The 21555-nt window shown below is 38.0% G+C and overlaps 1 protein-coding gene and 1 long non-coding RNA gene across 2 annotated transcripts; both read right to left on the reverse strand.

Annotated features, from left to right (window-relative positions):
• Nucleotides 1-4485: 4485 nt before the first annotated feature.
• LOC134287269 (WD40 repeat-containing protein SMU1-like) lies at nt 4486-6551 on the reverse strand. Its single transcript, XM_062848931.1, has 2 exons — nt 6160-6551; nt 4486-6091 (listed from the first exon to the last, which is right to left on the reverse strand). Exons 1-2 carry the CDS (start codon nt 6183-6185, stop codon nt 4588-4590), a joined length of 1530 nt encoding a protein of 509 aa, XP_062704915.1. The 5' UTR covers nt 6186-6551; the 3' UTR covers nt 4486-4587.
• A 617-nt stretch (nt 6552-7168) lies between these two features.
• Nucleotides 7169-21520, reverse strand: LOC115263558 (uncharacterized). Its single transcript, XR_009997175.1, has 3 exons — nt 21115-21520; nt 20509-21054; nt 7169-7508 (listed from the first exon to the last, which is right to left on the reverse strand). It is a non-coding gene; the product is annotated as an uncharacterized LOC115263558 (long non-coding RNA).
• Nucleotides 21521-21555: the final 35 nt, after the last annotated feature.

The raw sequence follows: 21555 nt of genomic DNA on the forward strand, positions 1-21555 counted from the left end.
CCCTTCAGCAAATACTCTAAAAAAATTCTTCGGAAATTCCTTTGGGAATTCCCTAAGTTTTTTTTTGTCTGATTTCATTCTGCATTATTTCTAGAAAATTTCTGTGGCTATTATTTTGGAAACTGTTTTAGCTATTGTGTCGAAAATTGAGTGCGCTATCCCTTTGGTAAAAACTCTCAATTGTTTTTTAGGATCTCTGTTAGAAGTATCATTGAAAATTTCTGCGGCAAATCTTTTGAGAAATTGTTAGGCAATTCCTTTGAAAACTTCTTTAATGAACTCTCGGCAATGCTTCAGCAATGACTTTACGAACTTCAAATTTTTATTTCTACGAAAACTTCTTTAAAAATTTTGTCTGCAACCTTTTGCTGTTTTTTTACTATTCATTTGAAAAATCATCTGATAATTACTTTGGGAATAACTTTAACACTCTTTTGGAAACTTCTTCGCCAATTCATATGGAAATTGATTGGTTAATTCATTTGGCATTTTTTTTTTCGGCAATTCCTTTGGATTTTGTTTTGGTAGCTCTTTTGATAATTTCTCGGCAATAATATTCTAAATTGATTTTAGTTATTATTTCTGAAGTTTCGATATTCTTAGGTCAATTGCTTTGGAAGTTTATCAGGAAACTCCTACGGTATTTCAGCATTTTCATTGAAAGTTACACCGGCAGTCCCTTTGCTAATATACCTGAAAATTACGTTTGTTTTTATTCCAATACATAGTTCCTTTAGAAATTCATTCGATAGGTACTTTGAAAATTCCTTAGTCAATTCGTTTGACTGACTCCGGTAATTCCTTTCCTTTGGTAATTCCTCTGGATTTTTATTCATAATTCTTTACGGAATTACGTCTGTTATGCAGCTGGTTTTTGTCTGGTTTTACAGTTCTATGAGATACACTCTTGCGAATTAAAAAAAATCCAAGAATTTAAAACGGAACGACCGAAGAAATTCGCAAAGGAATTACCTAAGGAATTTCCAAAAAAATAAGGTGATTACCAGAGAAGTTTACAGACAATTTCCTAAGAAGATCACAAAGCAATTTCTAAAAATGTTTTTTTTATTTCTTGAAAAAAAAAATGCTATGTTTTTTTTTAAATTTCTCATGAGGAGTTCTTGAATCCTTGAATAAATTATTGGAGGAATTTCTCAAGCATTTCTAGCAAAAACACTCAAATCCACTGGAGGAATTTGTGTAATAATCTTCGAAAAAATCTTGCTGAAGTAATTATATAAATACATGAAGAAATCCTTGCATGAAAAATGTCCGAAAGATTTGTTGCAAAAAAAAAAATTGTGAAATACTTGGGGACATCAGTTTAACCCTTCAGGATGCGCGCCGTTGTAAAAAGTACAACAATGTAAAAAAAAACCTCGCTCGTCGTATACAGCGCAAGCACAGTGCATTTTAGGCTCGAACAGGCGCGCGTTCTGAAAGTTTAAGTAAGAATGATCGAAATCAATTGAGCAAATTCTAAGAGAATACTTAATAAATTTTGAACGAATCTTTGGAGAAATCGTAAGAGCATTTATTGGATGAACTACTAAAGACATCTTTAGAAAAATTCCCGAAGAAATTTTGGGAGGGATTTCCACAAGCCTCTTTGAAGGAATTTCTTTAAAATTTTGAATAAAACCTTGGAAGAATTCCAAAAGCGAGTTCTGGAAAAATCCCAAGAGTAATCCTCGGTAGAATTCTTGGAGAAATTGTTAAATAAATTAAACAAGGAAAGCTTTATCCGATTGATGAAACCCTTGCAGTAGTTTCTAACAAGATCCTTGAAGGAATCCTGAAAGAATTTTTTGATAATTTTCGAAAGTTTTGTTTTGGAGAAACAATTAAGAAATCCTTGGAAAAAATCCCGTAGGAATTCTTAAAGCGATTCCTGAAGAATTCCCTATGCATATCCTCTATGAAGTCTTAATCTTGCATTAATCACTTAAAATATGCTTCTAGGCATTCTTAAAGAATTCCTGAAGAAAGTAGCAAAACAGTCTTAGGAGGAATCCTTGGAGTAACATGAGAATATTTTTTTTATTCGATAAGATAGGGCATCTGGTCCTTTACTATTTAAGCATACACGCTCCAATTTTCATACTACTCAAATCAAAGAAATGAAATGCTTTTTGTCATGTTTCTTTTTTTGTATTTTTTTTTTAGAAGTGAGCACAAATGATAACAAAAATTATGTTATCATCAATTCCGTTATCGTTTTGTTTTCGAATAGGATTCATTTGCGACTGTAGGATTATTAAGGGCATGCGTTGACCCTACCAGGAATTCTCAGAAAATTTTTAAACGATTTTTTCGGAGGACTTCCTAGCGGAATCATTAATAACCTGGTAAAAGAAGGTCTCGAAAGAACTTTGAATGAGTCTGAAAAATCACAATAGATTTTTTTTTTAAATAGCTCCCAGAGAAATGTTAGCAAAAATTCCTGTAGGAATCCTTGGAAAATGTCCATGAGTTGATGGATATTAAAGAGTTCGTTGGAGGAATTCCAGAAGGATTTTTCGAAAGAATTTCTACAAAACTCCTACGAAGCTCCTCTGAGAATTTTCTTAGAGGAACTTAGGAATTTCTGAAGGAATCCTTTGTGTTGCCGGTTAAATTAACTAAACAGTTTTAATTTCCGTGGATGGAATGACAATTTAATCGATAAAATGACAGTTCGCCCCGAACAAAAAAGAATTCCCATACAATCTTTAAATGGATATTAAAAATAGTTCCCGGGCACCAAAAATGATGGAATTTTGGACTTCGACTATTTTTTGGATGGAGATTCCGATTATGAAATAATCTGGATACCCTTACGGAACCCGATTTCGATTTTATTTTTTCGGAAGAATATGTGGTTCCAAAAAATCTTTGGAGAATTTTTTGTAGCATTTTTTCTGGAATCTTCTAAATGAATCCTCAGAGTTATTATTGATAGAAACCCTGGTGGACTTCCTGAACAAATGTTTCGAGAAATACTCGATGAAGCCTTTGCAAGAATCTTTTGAAGTACTTTGAAGTATTTTTGAAAACATACTCGGAAACAACACTGTAAGAATTCCTGAAGGAGTGCTTATAGAAATACTGAATGACATCCTTGCATTAATGACTTGAAAGGTTCTTGAAGACAAATTGTTCTTCGAGAGATTTTTTTAAAAGAACACGGTAAAGCAATCTTTGAATTGGGTTGTTTAGTGAATAAAATATTGTTATTTTCTATAGCCTAATCGAAAGAGCTCATTTTTCTGAGTATAACGTGATTTTATTGGAATCCAATACCTTTGTTTTGATGGTTAAATAAACAAAACAGTTTTAATTTTCGTGGATAGAATGACAGTTCAATCGATAAAGTGACAGTTCGACCTGAACAAAAAAAAATCCCCATACAAACTTTGAATGAATTTTAAAAATAGTTCCCAAACTCCAAAAAATATGAAATTTTGGATTTCGACTAATTTTTGGGAATATTTTTGGAAATATTCCTGATACCCCTAAAGAACCCAATTGATCTTTGAATTCCTTAAGGATTACTTGGTACAATTCCCAAATAATTTGTTTAAAAAAATTCGACATAATTCTTAGAAAAAATCTTACGTTCATTGATGGATTTCATTGGATTTTTTCATCGTTTTGTACAAAATACAACAGGCGATCATTCGAGAGATTTATCATTGTTAACGACGCGTAGTGCGTCATCAGCATCATTGAAATCTCGCTCGAAATTTCAAAGTGATAAAACTCAGTTAAATAAAAGAAAATCGGGTTAAGTACGGTTCCTTTGAATTCCACTAAGAATTTGCATCCTTTGACAGATACGTATTTCGACCTCAACTGTAAGGTCGTCTTCAGTGTCTTGTACTTGACTCGACTCGAGTCGAGTCAAGTACAAGACACTGAAGACGACCTTACAGTTGAGGTCGAAATACGTATCTGTCAAAGGATGCAAATTCTTAGTGGAATTCAAAGGAACCGTACTTAACCCGATTTTCTTTTATTTACAGATATTCCCCTAACAAGCCCAGGTTAATCATCAAAACTCAGTTACCAAAGCGCAAATTCGGATGAAAATGTATCATCCCATATGCTCACTCGTGGTGAGTGTGATGATACTTTTTCTACTGCGTGACTGCAAAATTTCCCGTTTTTTATCACTTCAAAAACGCGAGGCAAACAATCATTGAAAATTAAAAAGTCAATGATTCCTATGGAAATTCTGTGATGCACCAAGTCACCTTAAATATGTACATCTGTCATTTTCATGGGGGCCCACGAATTTGGTTCCGCACCGGGCCCCCAAATTCCTAGCTACGCCACTGCCTTTGGCATAGAAATAGCTGTTTAAAGTCATGGGAAGGAAAAGGTTAACTCCTGTTAACTATGTTAATCGTAAGCCACCAGTAGGTGAAATGTTCACCTAGCTTGTCCTATGTACGATGAGTGTAGTTTTTCTGCAAAAGTTCGGCTTTAAGTACAACACATAAATTTATTTTAAATTTTATTCCACGCAATTTGTATCGTTATACCTAGAAGTAGAGTTTAATTACCATACCTTAATGACCTAGACGTAACCCAAAGGCAGTTGCCTTAAGGCTTCCACATTTTCAGCAACCCATCCTCGCTATAAGTCGCCAGCAGGTTCTGATGGGGATGATGCGTCAGTCCGATGACGTCCTTTTCGTGCACGTTCAAGGTTCGCTCCAGCTTGCCAGAAGTAACCGAAAAGCAGTACAACACCAAATCCTCTCCGGCGCAGTAGATGAACTCACCTCGGGGGGAAATTGTGGCGCAGATGAACGCACCGCCTTCTCGCTTACCGGACGAGAACGATCGGACGATTTGGCCTTGCATGTTCATGATGACTACCGTGTTGGACCGATTACATACGACGAAGTGTTCCGGATTTTTCGGCAGCATTAGAACTGAATTGACTGCCAGTTCGCTTCCAAGGGCCTTGAATGTCGAGAGGCATTCGGTTGTTTTGAGAGACCAGATTTTTACGGATCCGTCCGAGGACGCGCTGAGAACGTTGTGGCCGTCCGGCGAGAATACTGCCTCGTTGACGAACGACGTGTGACCTCGGAATTCTTTCAACATTTTGCCGGACTTCAATCCGTACAACCGGATGAGATGATCGAACGAAGCGGTTAGAATTTGACTGTTATCTCTTGAGAACTGCAGACAGGTGACTCCCTTGGAATGAGCCTTTTCGAAGCGACGCAAACACTGGCCAGTCAGCAGCTTCCAGACTTTTATTTGTCCATCCTGGGATCCCGTGGCCAACATTTCCGAATCTCTTGAGAACGACATCGCCAACACCGCCTGTTCCATCATCATGAAGTTGTCCTGCGCCTGATACTTTAAATCTTTACGAATCTTTCCGGTCGTGAAGTTCCAAACCTCGATGAATCCATCCACGCTGCCCGTTACCAGATACTGACCATCCGGTGAAAACAGTGCACACTCAACGTGGCTCTTCTGACCGAACTTGATCTGTCTGGACAGTTGCGTCGGGAACATTTCATCTTCCTGGTCCCTGATGGCCGCTTTACCACGGAACAAATCGATCGTTGTTCCGGGCGGAAGCAATCCCTGGTGCTGTTGCCACTTCAGCGCCTGCCCCAGCAAAGCCAATAGCCTCGACGATGGTACCACCGATACTTCTCCGGCCAATGCCGTAGCAATGGCCGCCCGTCGCTTCTCCTTGCTTCCGCCCTCCGGATAGGCCTCCCTCGGATCGAAGTAAGCCCTCTGCAGCATATTCTCCAAATGAATATACCGCTCCGCTTCCTGCTGCTTCAACATTATCATCGGATCCGTCTGCCTGAGCAATGACCGCGCCGCTCCCAGCTCCCGCAGTTCGATCAACTCCAGCACGACCTGCTCGTACAGATCGATCAGCTTTTTGTCCGGTAGCTTGAGCGACTGGATCGCCTTCAGCACCGTGTCCCAGTGGCCATTGTGGATGTCCGACACGAAACCCTCCACGCTATCGACCGTGTTCAACGAGACGCCGGTTTCCTCCTGCAGAGTTTGTAGCGTCTTGTGCAGATTCGATTCCTTCAAATATTGCTGGATCAGGCGAATCACGCTACGGGATTCAGAGGGAGAGTTGAAGAGCGCAATTTTCAAAGCGAATATTTTGATGGTAATACTCACTCAGCCGACTCGATTTCGATGGACATGGTTAGGCTATCGTACCGGACACAGCGAACAGGGTTTTTTATTCTATTTTCACAATAAGATTAGGAAATTGAGGGATTTTTCTATTTCAGGCCAAACATGTCTAAAGGTCCAATCTGCAGAAGAGAGGCTCTCTTTGGTTTCCCTCTCTTTCGTTAATATCTCAGCTGTTTATTTGTATTATGATTGTCTCCTTGCATTGAACGATGGTCGAAACAATCGTTTTTTGATTTGTACTGAAAAAATAGTTGAAAAGTGTACCATTACATTGCAATAATTGAAAGAGAAAGTGAACAAAGAGAGCCTCTCAAATGCAGATAGGACCTATTGAAATGTTTGGCCTGATTTCACTGGCACAGCGAACAAAGCAGAGCAGCGCAGCGATTTTACAAAACCGCTTGACAGCTGACAAGAGGATGGAAACATAAATAAACCGAGAGTCGGGGGAAGAACAACTAATTCTGGCACGCAGCCAGATGGATGCGGAAACCCACACGGAAAAATTAAAATATTAAAGTAGGTACCAACTACATTATTACATACAGAGTTAGATAAATCGAGAGATAAATATAATATACACAGTTAAAAAAGTTGTTGAATATTACATCGAAATCGCTGCAACCAGGTCGTTACATCGATCGATGAATATTACACAGCCCGATGTACACGAAGGCTTTGGATGTGATAAACAGATCCGATGTAATTTGCGCGATGTAATAAACCCGACGTACACATATACAACGTAATTGAAGCGATGTAAAATGGAAACGATTTGAAATGCTCTTCAATGGCAGATTAAATTACATTTTCATCCCTTTTCGATCAGATTTACGTGTAGCTGAAGGAAGCACTAGAGCTACACTAAACTAAAGTCGAAAAAGGATAAAAACATAATTTAATCAGCCACAGAAGAGAAAACAATAGTGTATAGATAAACTAAGTTTGACCCAAAATTTATTGTGCACCTATACATTTTGTGGTTTGTTATTATATTTGTAACTAGGTTCTTATATTGTCTTCTTTAAGGCCAGCTAGGTCAGAGCCTGCACAATAAATATGAGCATATTCAAACTAATTGTGAGATTGCTTTTCAATAACTAAACATGTTTAATTTGTTTATTATATAGCAGATACGACGATAATCTACACCTAAGAAAGTCAATAATCGTTAACATTTCTATTACGATGAGATCGTGGACCACTGAATGCCCGTGTGTTTGCCACTTCGGCTATACGGCTCCTCGAGCTGCTTCTCTCGTTCCGCGCTAATCCTGACGCCGACAGTGTGAAGAGAACACTGACTTGAATACGGCTTTATAGTCATCCTGAAACATACAACAAAATGTTAGTACCTAGGTATTAATGATATGAAATAAAAAAAAATCAAACTTGGTCATTATATCTGGGAATTTTACGCGCATTATAACTAAGTAACTAAGAACATCTTCATTTTTTCTCAGAAAAGAATTCTTGGCAGGATTCTGCCAGAAAATCCCTACGAATTTTTCGTACAAATGAAAAGATAAATCTACAAGAAGTTCCTGTCAGGAACTTCATATTTTTCCTATTATTTGGTTTGATTGGCTTTTATCGGTGAAAGCCAATCAAACCAAATAATAGTAAAGGTCCACGGTGATTATCTTCAACCGATACTTCATATTTTTATCTAGGAATTCCAGCTTCAGGAATGGTACCAGAATTTTGTTCATCAAGCAAGGTCCATTCAACTTTAGTATTCATTGTTTTTTCTTTATTAACAAGATTTTCAGTCCTGGACTTGACCATCTAGGGAATTCATTGCAACAAAGTTTTGCTGATAATTTCTTAAGCAGTATTGTTTTTTATAAATTAACTCCTGGAATTTATTCAGAAGTCCCTTTGGGATTCCTCCACTTGTTTTTTCTGGGATTCCGCCAGAATTCTTTCATAAGTTACTTATTTTTCCAAAAGATCTGGGCTTCCAACAGAAGTTCTTGATATTTCTCTATGAAATATTTGTACGATACCTCGAAATCACGGAATCAGGAGTATCAAATGGGATTCCTCCAGGAGTGCATCCTGAGAATCCCCCCGAAGTTTCTTAAGGGATGAGACTCCTATAAAACTTCCTTCTGAGATTCGTCCAGGAATTATTTCCGAGTTTCCTGCCGAAGTTCTTACTGAAACTCTTCTTGTAATTCCCTCTAGAATTCCATCGAATTCTTTTTGTAATTCTTCAAGAAGTTCCTTCTAAGAATTTTGGAGAAGTTCCTTTTAGAATTCCTCCGGAGTTTTGAGATTTTTTTAGGAATAGCTTCTAAAATTCTTCAGCTAGTATGACACTCTTTGACCAATGCCAAATATTTGACCACTTTTGACAGTTAAATTTTGGCCATGGTGTACCTGACAAACAAAAATATTTGCCACTCTCGAAATACGAATAGGGACAAACAGAGCCAAACAACCTGCCAAAATTTATCTGTCAAAAGTGGTCAAATATTTGGCGTCTGGGCAAAGAGTGTAATAGCACCCTTCCAAATGATCCTTGTGAGGTTTCACAAAAAGTTCCTTCTAAGCTTTCTTTAGAAGTTACTCCTGGGTTTCCTCAAATAATTCCCCCAGAAGTTTTGTCTTTGATTTTTCCAACAATTTGTTCTGGGATTCCTTCAAGAGATTCTTTTGGTATTTTTTTTTCCTAAATTAGCAGTTCTATCAAAGATTCTTCCAGGAATTCCTTGCAGAGATTCCTCCAGAAGTTCCTCACTCCGGATTTTTTTTTATTCCTCAGGAAGTTTCTTCTGGGATTCCTGTAGGATTGATTTCTGAAATTCTTCTAGAAGTTTCTTATGGGATTCCTTCAAAATTTATTTAAGGAATTCCTCCAAAAATTGTTTCTGGGATTCCTCTAGGAATTCTTTTGAGATTCTTCCAGAAGTTTCTTCTGGTATTTCTTCAAGAGACTGTTGAATATTTTTCATATTTTCCTCTGGGAGTTCTTTCTGAGATTGTACCCGGAATTCCTTCTGGGATTCTTTCAGGAGTTCCATTTGCGATTACTCCAGTAGTACTTACTGGGATTTCTTCAGTATGTACTTCCTACTGGGATTCCTCTAGTAGTTCTTCCAGGGACTTTTCCAGCAGATCCTTCATGGATGCCCCCCAAAATTCCTGTTAGGATTTCTAAGGAGTTTTTCTGGGATTCATGCAAGAGTTACTTCAAGGATTTCCTCCGGAAAATCTCCAGTAGATCGTACTGAGATTCCTTCAATAGTTCCTTCTGAAACATACAACAAAATATTAGTACCTATTAATTGAAATAACTTGTTCATTGCGTCTGGGAATTTTACGTGTATTATAACCTAGGGGCAAGACACTGTGCAATCCAGAGCAACTCTGAGCAATCCTGAGTAACGCTATTTGGTCGATTCCATTCAGAAACGTCTCTGCGAAGCGGGATATCGGGCAAGACTGCTCGATTTTTCTCTGGTATCAGGCAACATTTTGGGAAAACCAGAGTGATCCAGAGCTATCCAGTGGAATTCTGAGCAACACTTCGATAGCAGAGCTACTCTCGCTGTATCTGTCTTGCCCCTAGATTATAACTAACTAAGTAGTATCTATGAACTTTTATTAAGGGAAAGATCTCGACAAGATTCTGCTAGAAAATTCCTAGGAGTTTCTCGAAGAAGCGAAATATTATGCTTTTGGTCGAAATACGAAGTGACCGAACGTGCAAAAATTGATTTTTAACCTACTTAGAAATGTCGCAACTCAATTTGGATTAGTGCATATTGTTGCTCTTAATTAGCTTAATGATGCGCAACAGAAAAAAATGATTCAAATTTACTTCGCAGCTGCAACTTCGCATGTGCTTCTAGCGACGACTTCGATTTGGTGGTGCGACGATAATACAAACTCTACAAAAAATACTGCGAAGCATGTCACATTTTTTTCTACGAATTCCAGCTGCAGAAATGGCCGAGGGAATGGCACCAGTATTTTGTTCAAGTACCAATCCACTTTAGTATTCAGATTGTTTTCTTTATTGGCAAAATTTTCAGCCCTGGACTAGTTCATCTAGGATTCTAAGAAAATCATTGCTATAAAGTTCTGCTGGTAATTATTTAAGGGCGGACGGGACGGTCGAGGAAATATCCGCCATTGCTCTGTTTCTTCTAAGATGGTAATCTCAGATTCTACTTCATATAATGGAACAAAAATCTATCATTGTGTATGCTCACTTGCAGTGCATATGCTGATTGTTTTTCAGCCTCATCTGTGCGATAGAAATCGAGATTACCATCTTCAAAATCGCGAGGCAAATTGTTAGAAAGAGAGGGAAGATAGGAAAAATAACACAGCGTCCCGATTCACCTTAAGCAGTATTATTTTTAGAAATTAACTCCTAGAATTTCTTCTAAAGTCCTTGTAGGAATACCCCAGGAATTTCTTCTGGGAACTATCCAAAATTTACTTCTGGGATTCCTCTGATAAAATGGTTCTTTCCTATGGTTCTTTAAGACGTACAATTTGCGGTTCATCTTATTGTTCCATCTGGGGTTCCTCCAGTATATTTTCAGAAGTTCCTTTTGAGATGCCTCCTCGTCCCTAATAAACCAACACCATACACGGACCGTAATGTAGTCGGTTCAACAATATCACATACTGTTCGAATTGTATCCCGAATGGGTGGTTAAGCCCGTCTTATGGTTATCGTTCATGCGGGTTGTTTTTTTCGGAATTCCTCCAGGAATCTTTCTTGGATTCCAACAGAAGTACCTCCTGATATATCTATATGAAATTTTTGTACGATGTTTTCAGGAGTATCAACTGGGATTCCTCCAGGAAAGCCTGCTGAGATTCCTCTAGGGGTTTCTTCCAGGATCCCCCCAGAAGTTTCTTAAGGAATTCCCCCAGAAATTTCTCCTTGGATTTTCCAGCAGCTGCTTGTGAGAGTCTTTCCTGGTATTCCTCCAGGAATGCTTTTTGTTATTCTTCCAGAAGTACCTTAATGGATTTATCCAGGAGTTCTTTTAGATTTTTCTACAGGAGTTCCTTTTAGAGTCCCCCCGAAGTTCCTTGTGTAATTCTTGAAGAAGTTCCTTCTGAGATTTTTTCAGGAGTTCCGGAATGTTATGATTCTTTCAGGAACTTGTTCAGGAATACCTTCAGAAATTCCTCCAAATTTTCCTTGTGGGGTTTTACAAAAAATTCCTTCCAAAAGTTCAAAAACTACTTCTGGTTTTCCTAAAAAAACCTTCTTTGGTTCCTCCAGCAGTTCCTTTGCAGATTCCCCCAAAAGTTTTGCCTGTGATTCCTCCAGCAGTTTTATTCTGGGATTTCTTCCATACTTACTTTTGGGTCTATTTTTTTACTAAATTATGAGTTCTATCAAAGATTTCTCCAAGAATTCCTTGCAGAGATTTTCCAGTAGTTGCTACTGTGATTCCTCCAGAGGTTCTTCCAGTTCCATCTGGTATTGCAAGCATGCTTATAGAGCTCTTTGATTTTTTCCTAGGGAGTTCTTTCTGAGATTGCACCTAGAAATCGTTCTAGGATTCTTTCAGGAGTCCCTTTTTCGATCCCCCCTGATTTTTCTTCCGGGATTCCTCCATCAGTTTGGTCTGTAATTTCCTAGGGGCGAGACAGATCTAACGAGAGCAAATCTGTGTTCTAGGTGTTGTTCAGAATTCCTCACAGTTCCTCAGAATTTCTCTCATTTATACCAAAGCGTGATTTGGCACCAATGTCAAACTACAAAGTGTTGCATGTCCTCCTCCTCTTCTTGGCGTAACGTCCTCACTGGGACAAAGCCTGCTTCTCAGCTTAGTGTTCTATGAGCACTTCCACAGTTATTAACTGAGAGCTTCCTCTGCCAATGACCATTTTGCATGTGTATATCGTGTGGCAGGCACGAAGATACTCTATGCCCAAGGAAGTCAAGGAAATTTCCTTTACGAAAAGATCCTGGACCGACCGGGAATCGAACCCGTCACCCTCAGCATGGTCATGCTGAATACCCGTGCGTTTACCGCCTCGGCTATGTGGGCCCTGCGCTGAATGAAAATTGCAGTTTTAGGGATGTCTTTCGACAAATTTCGTCGATCTTCGATAAAAAGAGTAACTCAGAATCTTTCAGAGTTGCTCTCGTTTGCACAGTGTCTTGCCCCTAGGTAATTTCTTCAAGAGTTCCATTTGGAATTCCTTTAGGAGTTCTATAAAAGATTCCTCCAGGAATTTTTGCAGGAATTACTCCAGTAGTTCCTATTGGGATTCCTCCAGTAGTTCTTCCAGGGACTTTTCCAGGAGTTTCTTCTAGGATACCGTCCAGAGTTCCTGTCAGGTTTTCCCAGTTCTTTCTGGAATTTCTGCAAGAGTTACTCCTAGGATTCTCCCAAGAAAATCTCTAGTAGATCCTTCTGAATCGTCTTCAGAGTTTCTGTTGGAAATTCTCCACGAGTTCTCTCTGAAATTCTTCCTGAAATAATATTAAGGATTGCGCCTGGAATTACTTCTGGGATTTCTCTAGGAGTTCTTTCTGAGAGTGCAACAAGAGTTCCTCCTGAGGTAATCCAGAAATTCATTTTGGGATTCCTACAGAATTTTTTTTTATGATTCTCCAAGAAGCTTTTCTGGAATACCCTCCGGAGTTCTTGTTGGGATTTCCACAGAATTTCTTTCTAGGGTCTCCAAAAGTTACTATTAAGGTTTCCTCCATTTTCTTCTGAGATTCCTCTAAGACATGTTTCTTAAGCCTTTAGTACACAGGGTCAAATATTTGACAAGGAGTGAATCAATGCTCAAACATCTGGTTTGACTCTATCGGATTTTCATTAGTGTCAAACAGATGTTTACTCTTTAGTTCATTCATTGTTAAATATTCGAAAATGTGTACTGTTAACCTTATTCTTTCAAGTTTTTTTTTAATTTCTCCAAGAATTCCTTCTGGCATTCTATAGATTATAATAGCAAATACTTCTGGGGGTTCCTCAAATTGTTTCTTCTGGAATTATCCAGGAATTTCTCCAGGTGTTCTCTTTGAGATACCTCCAACGTTTCTTCTGGGATTTCTCCAGGAGTTACAACTAGGGTTACTTCTGTGATTCTTCCAGTTTTACCAGGAGTTACCTTTGACAGCTTGAGCTTGATTGACCGCCCGCAGAATGCTACTCCAGTATCACCAGATCAGCTACACTCACACAAGGAATCAATAGGGGGATTCACTAAACAGCGTAAACTGATTAAACTGATTAAACGTTGCGATCACCAAGGCAATCTTTGATTATTTCATTCGCAAAATCGTGAAACATTTCAAATAAGCGGAAAATCATGGCTTACGCAGCAATTTAATCTGTTTCGTGAATACCCCTAATGAGATAGTTGCTTGGGACTAACAGGCATCTTCAGTGTGTGAGCGTTGGTGGTCTTGTATTTTTAGACGACAATAGCGCCTGCTGTGTCAGATTGCAGGTCAATGTGGGGAAGGGGAACCAATTGATGATTGCAATCGCTTGTTGCCAACTGGCCGTTGAGTCCTCTGCACCTACACAAGGTTATGCGGATGTCGGTGTGTTGGTGGGAGATGTTTATTTTTGGCACAGGATTCATGCATTGGTGCATAGATGCCAGGCGTAAAGTGGATAGATTGTGTGAAGATTAGTGTGAAGCGGCACAGTTCGTTAGTTGCATAACTTGTAGGTGTTATATGATAGACTGACACTGTGCTGTGATGAAAGTTGGAAGGAAGGAACACGGAAGCTGTTTCTGGTTCTAGCGATCGCTACGAACATAAGAATATACATGCGATGTATATGTAGGAGAGAGAGAGAAAGTGGATAGATAGTCATAGTCTTTCAGGGTAAAATTCCTCCTGAAAAAATCTTTTTCTGAAAAAAATCTCATGGCATAACTGCAGGAATACCTCCATATATTTTTTTTCACCTCCTGGAAATTCCAGGAAATCACTCTACCCTCGACTCCATCCTTATTTCCATGGCCATGGTCCCGGACTTCCACGTGGAAACTATTGAAATAATCTCCGAAAAAAAAACCTTTTGTTAGGAATCGCCGAAGAATTTCCTCTAGGGTAAATTTCCAAAGGAACTTCTCTTGGACATTCACAGAAGAAACTATTTTTAGAGAAATCTCAGAACAATTATTAAAAATACTCTTCCATTGAAAGAATTCCTCTCTGAAATATCACTCCTTGTGAAAATTCTCGAAGAAATTTGTATAACAGGAATCAGATATATACCCAAAGACGTCGAAAATTAAAATGTCGCTTACGTCACTTTGCAGAATTACGGCAGTCTATTGGAGAATTCTTCTTGGAGGAACTTTCGAAAAACCCTATTCAGGGGGTGTTCTGAAAGAACTCCTTTTGTAGGAATCTCAGAAGAAATTTTTCTTTGCAATACATACAATGTCGCACAAAACATTAATACCACCAATCGTTTTTCATACAAAATGGGCAGGCTTGAAGTTACGGTGCTCATTTTCTAGTGAACAGATTTTGCTGACATTTGGCAATTGCCATGTGCACTATAGTTCATTATTTATAGCATCAGATAATCACATATACATTTTCATATATATGGGAATCTGGAAGTGATTCAATTATTTTATCGAATCGTATATCTGTAACTTTTCATGTACTGAAAAGAACTGAAGAAATCTACGAAAAAATGTCTCTTGGCAAAATCGCCAAATAATTACTCAAGGAAGATATAAAAGAATTCCAAAAAAAAATCGCTTGGATGTGTCTCTGATGGAATTCCTTTTAGAGGAAACTCTTAGTAAAATTTTCGAAGAAATTTCTCGAGGATATTCTTCTCAAAGGAATTTACGATTAAATTCCTCTTTCAAAATATCTTCAAAAGAATTCCTTATGAAAAAAATATCCTCTTTACAAGAATCTTTGAAAAAACCCAAGCAACACACATGTTATATAAAAGTTACGACAGCGCAAGTTTTGGTTGTATAGAAGTTTATTTTACGTTATTTCAACACTATGTTAGAATTACGTAAAATAAACTTCAATACAACCAAAACTTGCGCTGTCGTAACTCTATTATAACAAGTGTGTTGCTTGGGAAATCTCTTGGAAGAAATCGCTAACGAATCTCCGATAAAATTTCTCCAGAAAAAAAATCTAAAACAATCCTCTTGGATGAATTCCCCACGAAATTCCTCTTGGAAGAATCTCCGAAAAAAATTCTTTTGGAAAAATCTGCGAAAGAATTTCTCTTGAAAAAAAAAGAAATTTGCCTTGGAAAAACCTCCGAGAAAGATCTCATAAAAAATACTGGAAGAAACACCATTTGAAGAAATCTCAGAAAGAATTTCTCTAGGAAATAATCATCAAAGAAGGAATATTCGAAAAAAAAATCTTCTAATAATCTTCGAAGAATTTGTTATGGAGGCATCGCCTACATTTGGCAAAATGCCATTTTGTATAAAGCTATGCTAAATGGTGAATTCTCATTTCGGAAAATCTCTTTGAACAATCTTGGAAAAATCTTTGAATAAGTTTCACTTATAAAAATCGCCGTAGAAGTCTCGGAAAGAATTCAGTCTAGTTGAATCTTCAAAGGAAATTTCTTTCGGAATTTCTTTGAAGGAAATTCTCTTGCAGGCATCTCCAAAAAATCATTTGAAAAATGTCAAAACAAAAAACATCTTGAATGAGTTCCCGAAGAAATTTCTCTTGTGAAATCTAAGAAGGAATTTCTCTTGGGAGAATCTGCGGAGTGTCTGGAGGAATTTCTTTCGGACAATTTCTGAAGGAATTGGGGAAATCTTCAAGGAAACCTATTTTGGATGCATCCTTAAAAAATGTCTCTTTTACAAATCTAAAAAAAATCATCTTAATAGAATTTCAGAGAAAAAATCTCTTCAAAATTCACCTACTGGATTTCTGTTGCATTGACTTTCGAGGAATTTCTACTGGACTGACGGAACTTCTCTTGTAGGAAACTCCGGTAAAAAGTAGCTAAATAAATTTCTCCTGAAAATTTTTCGAACAATTTTTTTTCTTAACGCCATCTCTAAAAAATCTGTTGGAAAATTCAAGTAAAGTCATCAAAAGAATTCCTTCTAAAGCGACATTTACATGGAACCTCTTGGGAAAATTGCTGAAGTTGTTTCTTTTGGGATAATCTTCAAAAGAATTTCTTTTGTAGGCATCTCTAAAAGAATGGATTTTTTTTTTTGGGAAACTCTAAAGAAATTTTTCAGATTTTAGGTACAAAAAGGACAGAAATGATATGGAAAAATCTAATTTTCTGCGTTTTTTTTGAAGGAAGGGAGTTTCTAGAATTTTAAAGGTAGTTCCATTCTGTTTTCTAAAAAATTAAAATGATTTTCAGTTTAATTTGAAACTCGATTCATTTAATAATTTTGGGGACTCCTTTGAAAATTTTTAGTAAAATATATGAATAAACTTAAAAAAAAAACATGAGTATTTAATTCGAGACAAATCCTCTTTTGAACATTCTTACGAAATTACTTTGGCTGTCTACAAATAAAATTGGAAATAATTCCATTTAATTTTATTCAATATACACTTCCCTGGAAAATCTTTGAACTAACAGAACAATTCAGTATATCGGGAAACAATCCGGAATTCGGGATGATTCTGTAGTCAGTCAGATCTTTGTTTTGTCGGAAAGGATTTAAAAAACCTCTCAAGGATTTTCGAAAAACGTTTCAACTTATTTTGTAAAGCATAGATTAAAACAATATACATAGATGATTTCCAATGTTCAAAATTTAATCAAGGTCCTTGCGATTTCTAAAAATAGCATGAACATTTTTTGAAAATTTCGTAAAACTGTGCTTTAATAAAAAAATACAAATTCATCCCCAGCTGTAGGTAGGGTGTATCATTTGGGCAGGTGTACCTATTTTGGGCACTTGCCGCTATAACTAAGTCCATTTCAAACCGATTGATTTGAAATTTTGTTCAGAGTTAGGAACATATAGTATCTAACTCTGGACAATGCCCGTGTAGTTGCCGGCTTAGAATAGCACTACGGACCCCCTGTTCCGGGGGTAAAAGTCCACCAAACAGGGAACCCCAATCCAAGGTGTCAGGCGACCCGTGCTGAGGGATGAATGTTTGAGGGGGTTTAAAACATGCTCGATCTTTAACGGAGCCCGTAACGTGGGTAGATCTCCCTTTTGGGTTGCGTTACGGAGCAAGATCTACCAAACTGAACCCTGGTGACATCCAGCTTGTTAAGCTAGAGTAATGCGTTTTGGTAATAAGGATTCATGGTACAAAGCCCTTGTTACTAGTGACAGTTTCTAAAATTGCATTTATTTTGCCTTACGGATAGTTAAAGACTCGGTTTGTCCTCGCCGAGACTACACTTGATGTAAGGAAAACAAACATGCTTTGCGTATCTAATTGCGTAACATCTTACTAAGGACTGATAAGTACTGGTGATACAAGGACTCACGTGAATTCTTATTACCGAACACATTCTCTAATTTGACAGCGTTTTGCAACTAGCCTAAAGCCCCGGGTTGTTCAATGTTGTCCTGGGACTAAACTAGGAGCAAGACACGGATGAAGCCAGAGTTCCGATGCATGGACAAATATCAGTTCTACCGTTTTGTTTTTCTCACAAATAGAATCGATTATGTGTGATTAAGGGCGCACTTTCGCTGGGATTTATTTCCCTGTGAAAACAATACTTTTTCATCACATTCGATTTCTCGAACCTCTGAGGAAACAAAACAAGATCTGTACAGAAATCGATGCTTCTTTGCCTCTCAATGACAATGGAGTAGTACGACATGCACTAAATACTAAGGATACGGGTATTGCCACAAAAGATCTAAATACTGGTCGCAGTGGCTCATCCGAACAGAAAAAAAAAAAAAAAACTCTGGACAAAATTTCAATTCAATCGGTTTGAAATGGACTTAGTTATAGCGGCAAGTGCCCAAAATAGGTACACCTGCCCAAATGGTACAATACCCTAAATTTATCCTTCTCTCTTCTTGGCGTAACGTGGGACAAGTGGGACAAAGCCTTCAGCTCAGCTTAGTGTTCTATGGGCACTTCCGCAGTTATTACCTGCGAGCTTTCTCTGACAATGACCATTTCGCATTCGTAAATCGTCTGGCAGACACGAAGATACTCTATGCTCAAGGAAGTCAAGGAAATTTCCTTTACGAAAAGTTGCTAGATCAAACGGGAAATGAACTCGTCACCCTCAGCATGGTCATGTTGAATACCCGTGCACTTACCCCATCGGTTATACGGACATAAATATGCAGATATAAAAATCTTAAAGTTTGAAAATCATTTAAACATTTTTTTCGCAAAGCAAGAGGTTTCTGAAAATGCTTCGAATGTTTTTTAAAGTTATAGTTTCCATAAATAAGGCCGTTACAAATATTTATTTCACTTTTTGTGGTGGCTTTGACTGGTCGAGGGGGGGGATAAAAATAATAAAGCATTTATTCTGAAAAATATTAAAAACTCATCGGATTTGTTAAAGAATTTTCAGCAAAACCCGATATTTTGATAAATATTTTTTTGTCTGCCCCCTCAAAATGCAAAATCCAGCCAAAAATGTTTGAAGGGGGGGGAGACAAAAAACCAAAACTAAATTTGTATCAGCCTAATTAAAATAAATAATTACGGGATCTCCAGTTAGCCTAGTGGTTAAGGCTATGGATCGCTAATCCGGAGACGGCGGGTTCGATTCCCGTTCCAGTTGAGAAAATTTTCTCAACTCCCTGGGCATAGTGTATCATTGTACTTGCCTCACAATATACAAATTCATGCAATGGCAGGCAAGTAAAGCCCTTCAATTAATAACGGTGGAAGTGCTCAAAGAACACTAAGTTGAAGCGAGGCAGGTTAAGTCCCAGTGGGGACGTAGAGCCACAAAGAAGAAGAAATAATTAAATATTATTAATTAAATTAAAATTAAAATTAACATCATTAATTATCACGCCGAGGACCTGGGATCGAATCCCATTCCCGACAAACTTACAAAGCGTGAGTTCTTCCTTCGGAAGGGAAGTAAAGCATGGGTCCCTAGATGAACTAGCCTAGGGCTAAAAATCTCGTTAAGGCCCAAGCATTCGTCATCATTTTTCGGTAATTGAAAAGCAGTTTTTTCGTTGTAAATCAAAACAATGACCATGAAAATGTATTCACTGCATTACATTTCTCATATGAAATGCAGTGAATCCATTTTCGATGCAAAAATATTTGATTAGAACGAAAAAACTGCTTTCAAATGTTTGATGATGACGATGATTTCAATGACGAATGGTTCAACGTTAATACAGATACAAAAAAACATCATTAATTCATGAATCGTAATTCACTATTTTTGTTAATCAATTTACGACATTTTACAAACATTTTTTTGGAATTTCGAATATTGTCAAACATTCTCAGAATTCTTCAATCTTTACATGACTCCATTTTCAATACAAAACAGGATACAAAATTGCCCTCGTGCCGATGAGAGGTCTCGGACATAAATGAAAAATAATATTGGCATCGGCCTAAGTTTCAATGGTAAAAATAATAAATTTGTTAAATAACTGTTAAATAATATTGCCATTAGCCTAGTGGTAAGGCTTTGGATTGCCAATCCGGAGAAGGCGGGTTCGATTCCCGTTCCGGTCGGGGAAATTTCTTCGATTTCCTGAGCATAGTGTATCATTGTGCTTGCCCCACAATATTCAAATTCATGCAATGGCAGGCAATGAATGCCCTCCAATTAATAACTGTGGAAGTGCTCAAAGAACACTAAAATTGAATAGAGGCCGGTCAAGTTCCAGTTGGAACGTCGAGCGAAAAAGAAGAAAAGGAGGAACTCTTGTCCTCACTGAACTCTGAGGGAACCCCAGGAGTCCCTTTTTAGGAAATGTAAAAAAATATGGTGGCCCAGTAAAATCCTGCAGAAATACCAGAGGGGGCGATACTACTCGGTAAAGATATTCCAAACAATTCGAACTTTTAGAATCCTACCGAATTTGAACTGTTCCTTGGGCATAGAATCTACTGAGCACTGGCGGTGCATTCTTTTTATCGAGCATTTCTGGCTTATATGCCAAAACACTATCGGTCATACTTCAGCTGAAAGCTGCCGGTTTGCAGTAAACCATTGGAGATGTAAAGTGTTATGATTAATATAATTATAAATAAAGGTGATAGGTTTCACTAGAAAACATTACATTACAAAACTGAAATGAAACATTCACTTTAATAACTTCAAACCCTGTGATCTTGACCAAGGAGAAAACTCAGTTTTGCTCTTAGGTAGAGCTAACAAACGATAACGAAATAGAATTAAAATCCTTAAATCATACCTGCATCCATGTTCGCCTTTTCCGGAGTTCACGTTTACTTTTGCAACACCCTTCAGAGCGACCAACTCCTCGCAAAATTAGTTTTCCTCCAAGTCTCCCGCTGACGATCTTCCGGATCGTATTCCATCGTCTGTCGATCGTCGCCCGGATCGTATTCATTTGGCATATCGGATCGAGTTTACTGGCTGGTCCAGATCACGTTTATGGCAGTGGTGCTGGGGATACGGCATACTGGACCATAGTCAAATCGCAACCAGCGACGATGGTAAGGAGTCGGTGGTTAACATCGACCTCGGAACCGGCATCTGTCGCCCTTAGTCTTGGTGGTTGTTATGTTGGCATGTGGTTCTTGAGGGTGATTTTGACCGTATATTTGCCGCAGCTGGTAACACACTTGGCCAACTAGCTAGCTCGAAATAGGTGTTCCTGTTAGCCGCCGGGGAGAAGCTAATTCGTCGGAGAACACCAAGTTGAGCTGGGCTTCCAGATCGACGGCGATGAAGTTCCAATTTTGGTGCCCGGAACTCCGCTTCACGTTGAATTATCCTGTATGAAGTAAAAGTTAATAAATACCAAAAATAATGTAACTCAAGTATCACAAATTACCTTCGAAAATGAACAAATTTCAGGCAAAATCCTTTCACTAACTTTCTTCACCGAAAACTAAAATGGACGCTCACTTGCCTCGCTCTTGGCCGATCACAACAAAGCCGGCAGTGTTGCGAGATGTATTATCGCATCATTAAAAGATGCGATATGACATCGACTTTGTGTAATGCTACACAACTCCATTGCAACCACTTGGTTGCAGCTCATTCTGTGTAATAATCACATTTTTTCGATGTGAATGTTACACAAATGCGATGCAAAGAAAAGTTGATACTTTATTTAGGTGTAATTTTGGGGTAGATGTAAATTAGCATCGAATCGATGTGATTGTACATCTAAAAAGACGGTTACATCGGACTTTTTACACATTTTCAATAATTACATCGAGGCATATTACATTATTTTTTTCTGTGTATGAAGTCGCAGTTCGCAGTCCAG

The sequence above is a fragment of the Aedes albopictus genome, chromosome 1 (genome assembly GCF_035046485.1).
Source record: "Aedes albopictus strain Foshan chromosome 1, AalbF5, whole genome shotgun sequence".
NCBI classification, from domain to species: Eukaryota; Metazoa; Arthropoda; class Insecta; order Diptera; family Culicidae; genus Aedes; species Aedes albopictus.

Excerpts from the sequence above, each read along its gene's own strand:
- LOC134287269 (XM_062848931.1), bottom strand. The coding sequence starts at position 6,185 with ATGTCCATCGAAATCGAGTCGGCTGA. Across the intron at positions 6,092-6,159 it reads ATCGAAATCGAGTCGGCTGA|CGTGATTCGCCTGATCCAGC; the intron begins GTGAGTATTACC and ends TGAATCCCGTAG.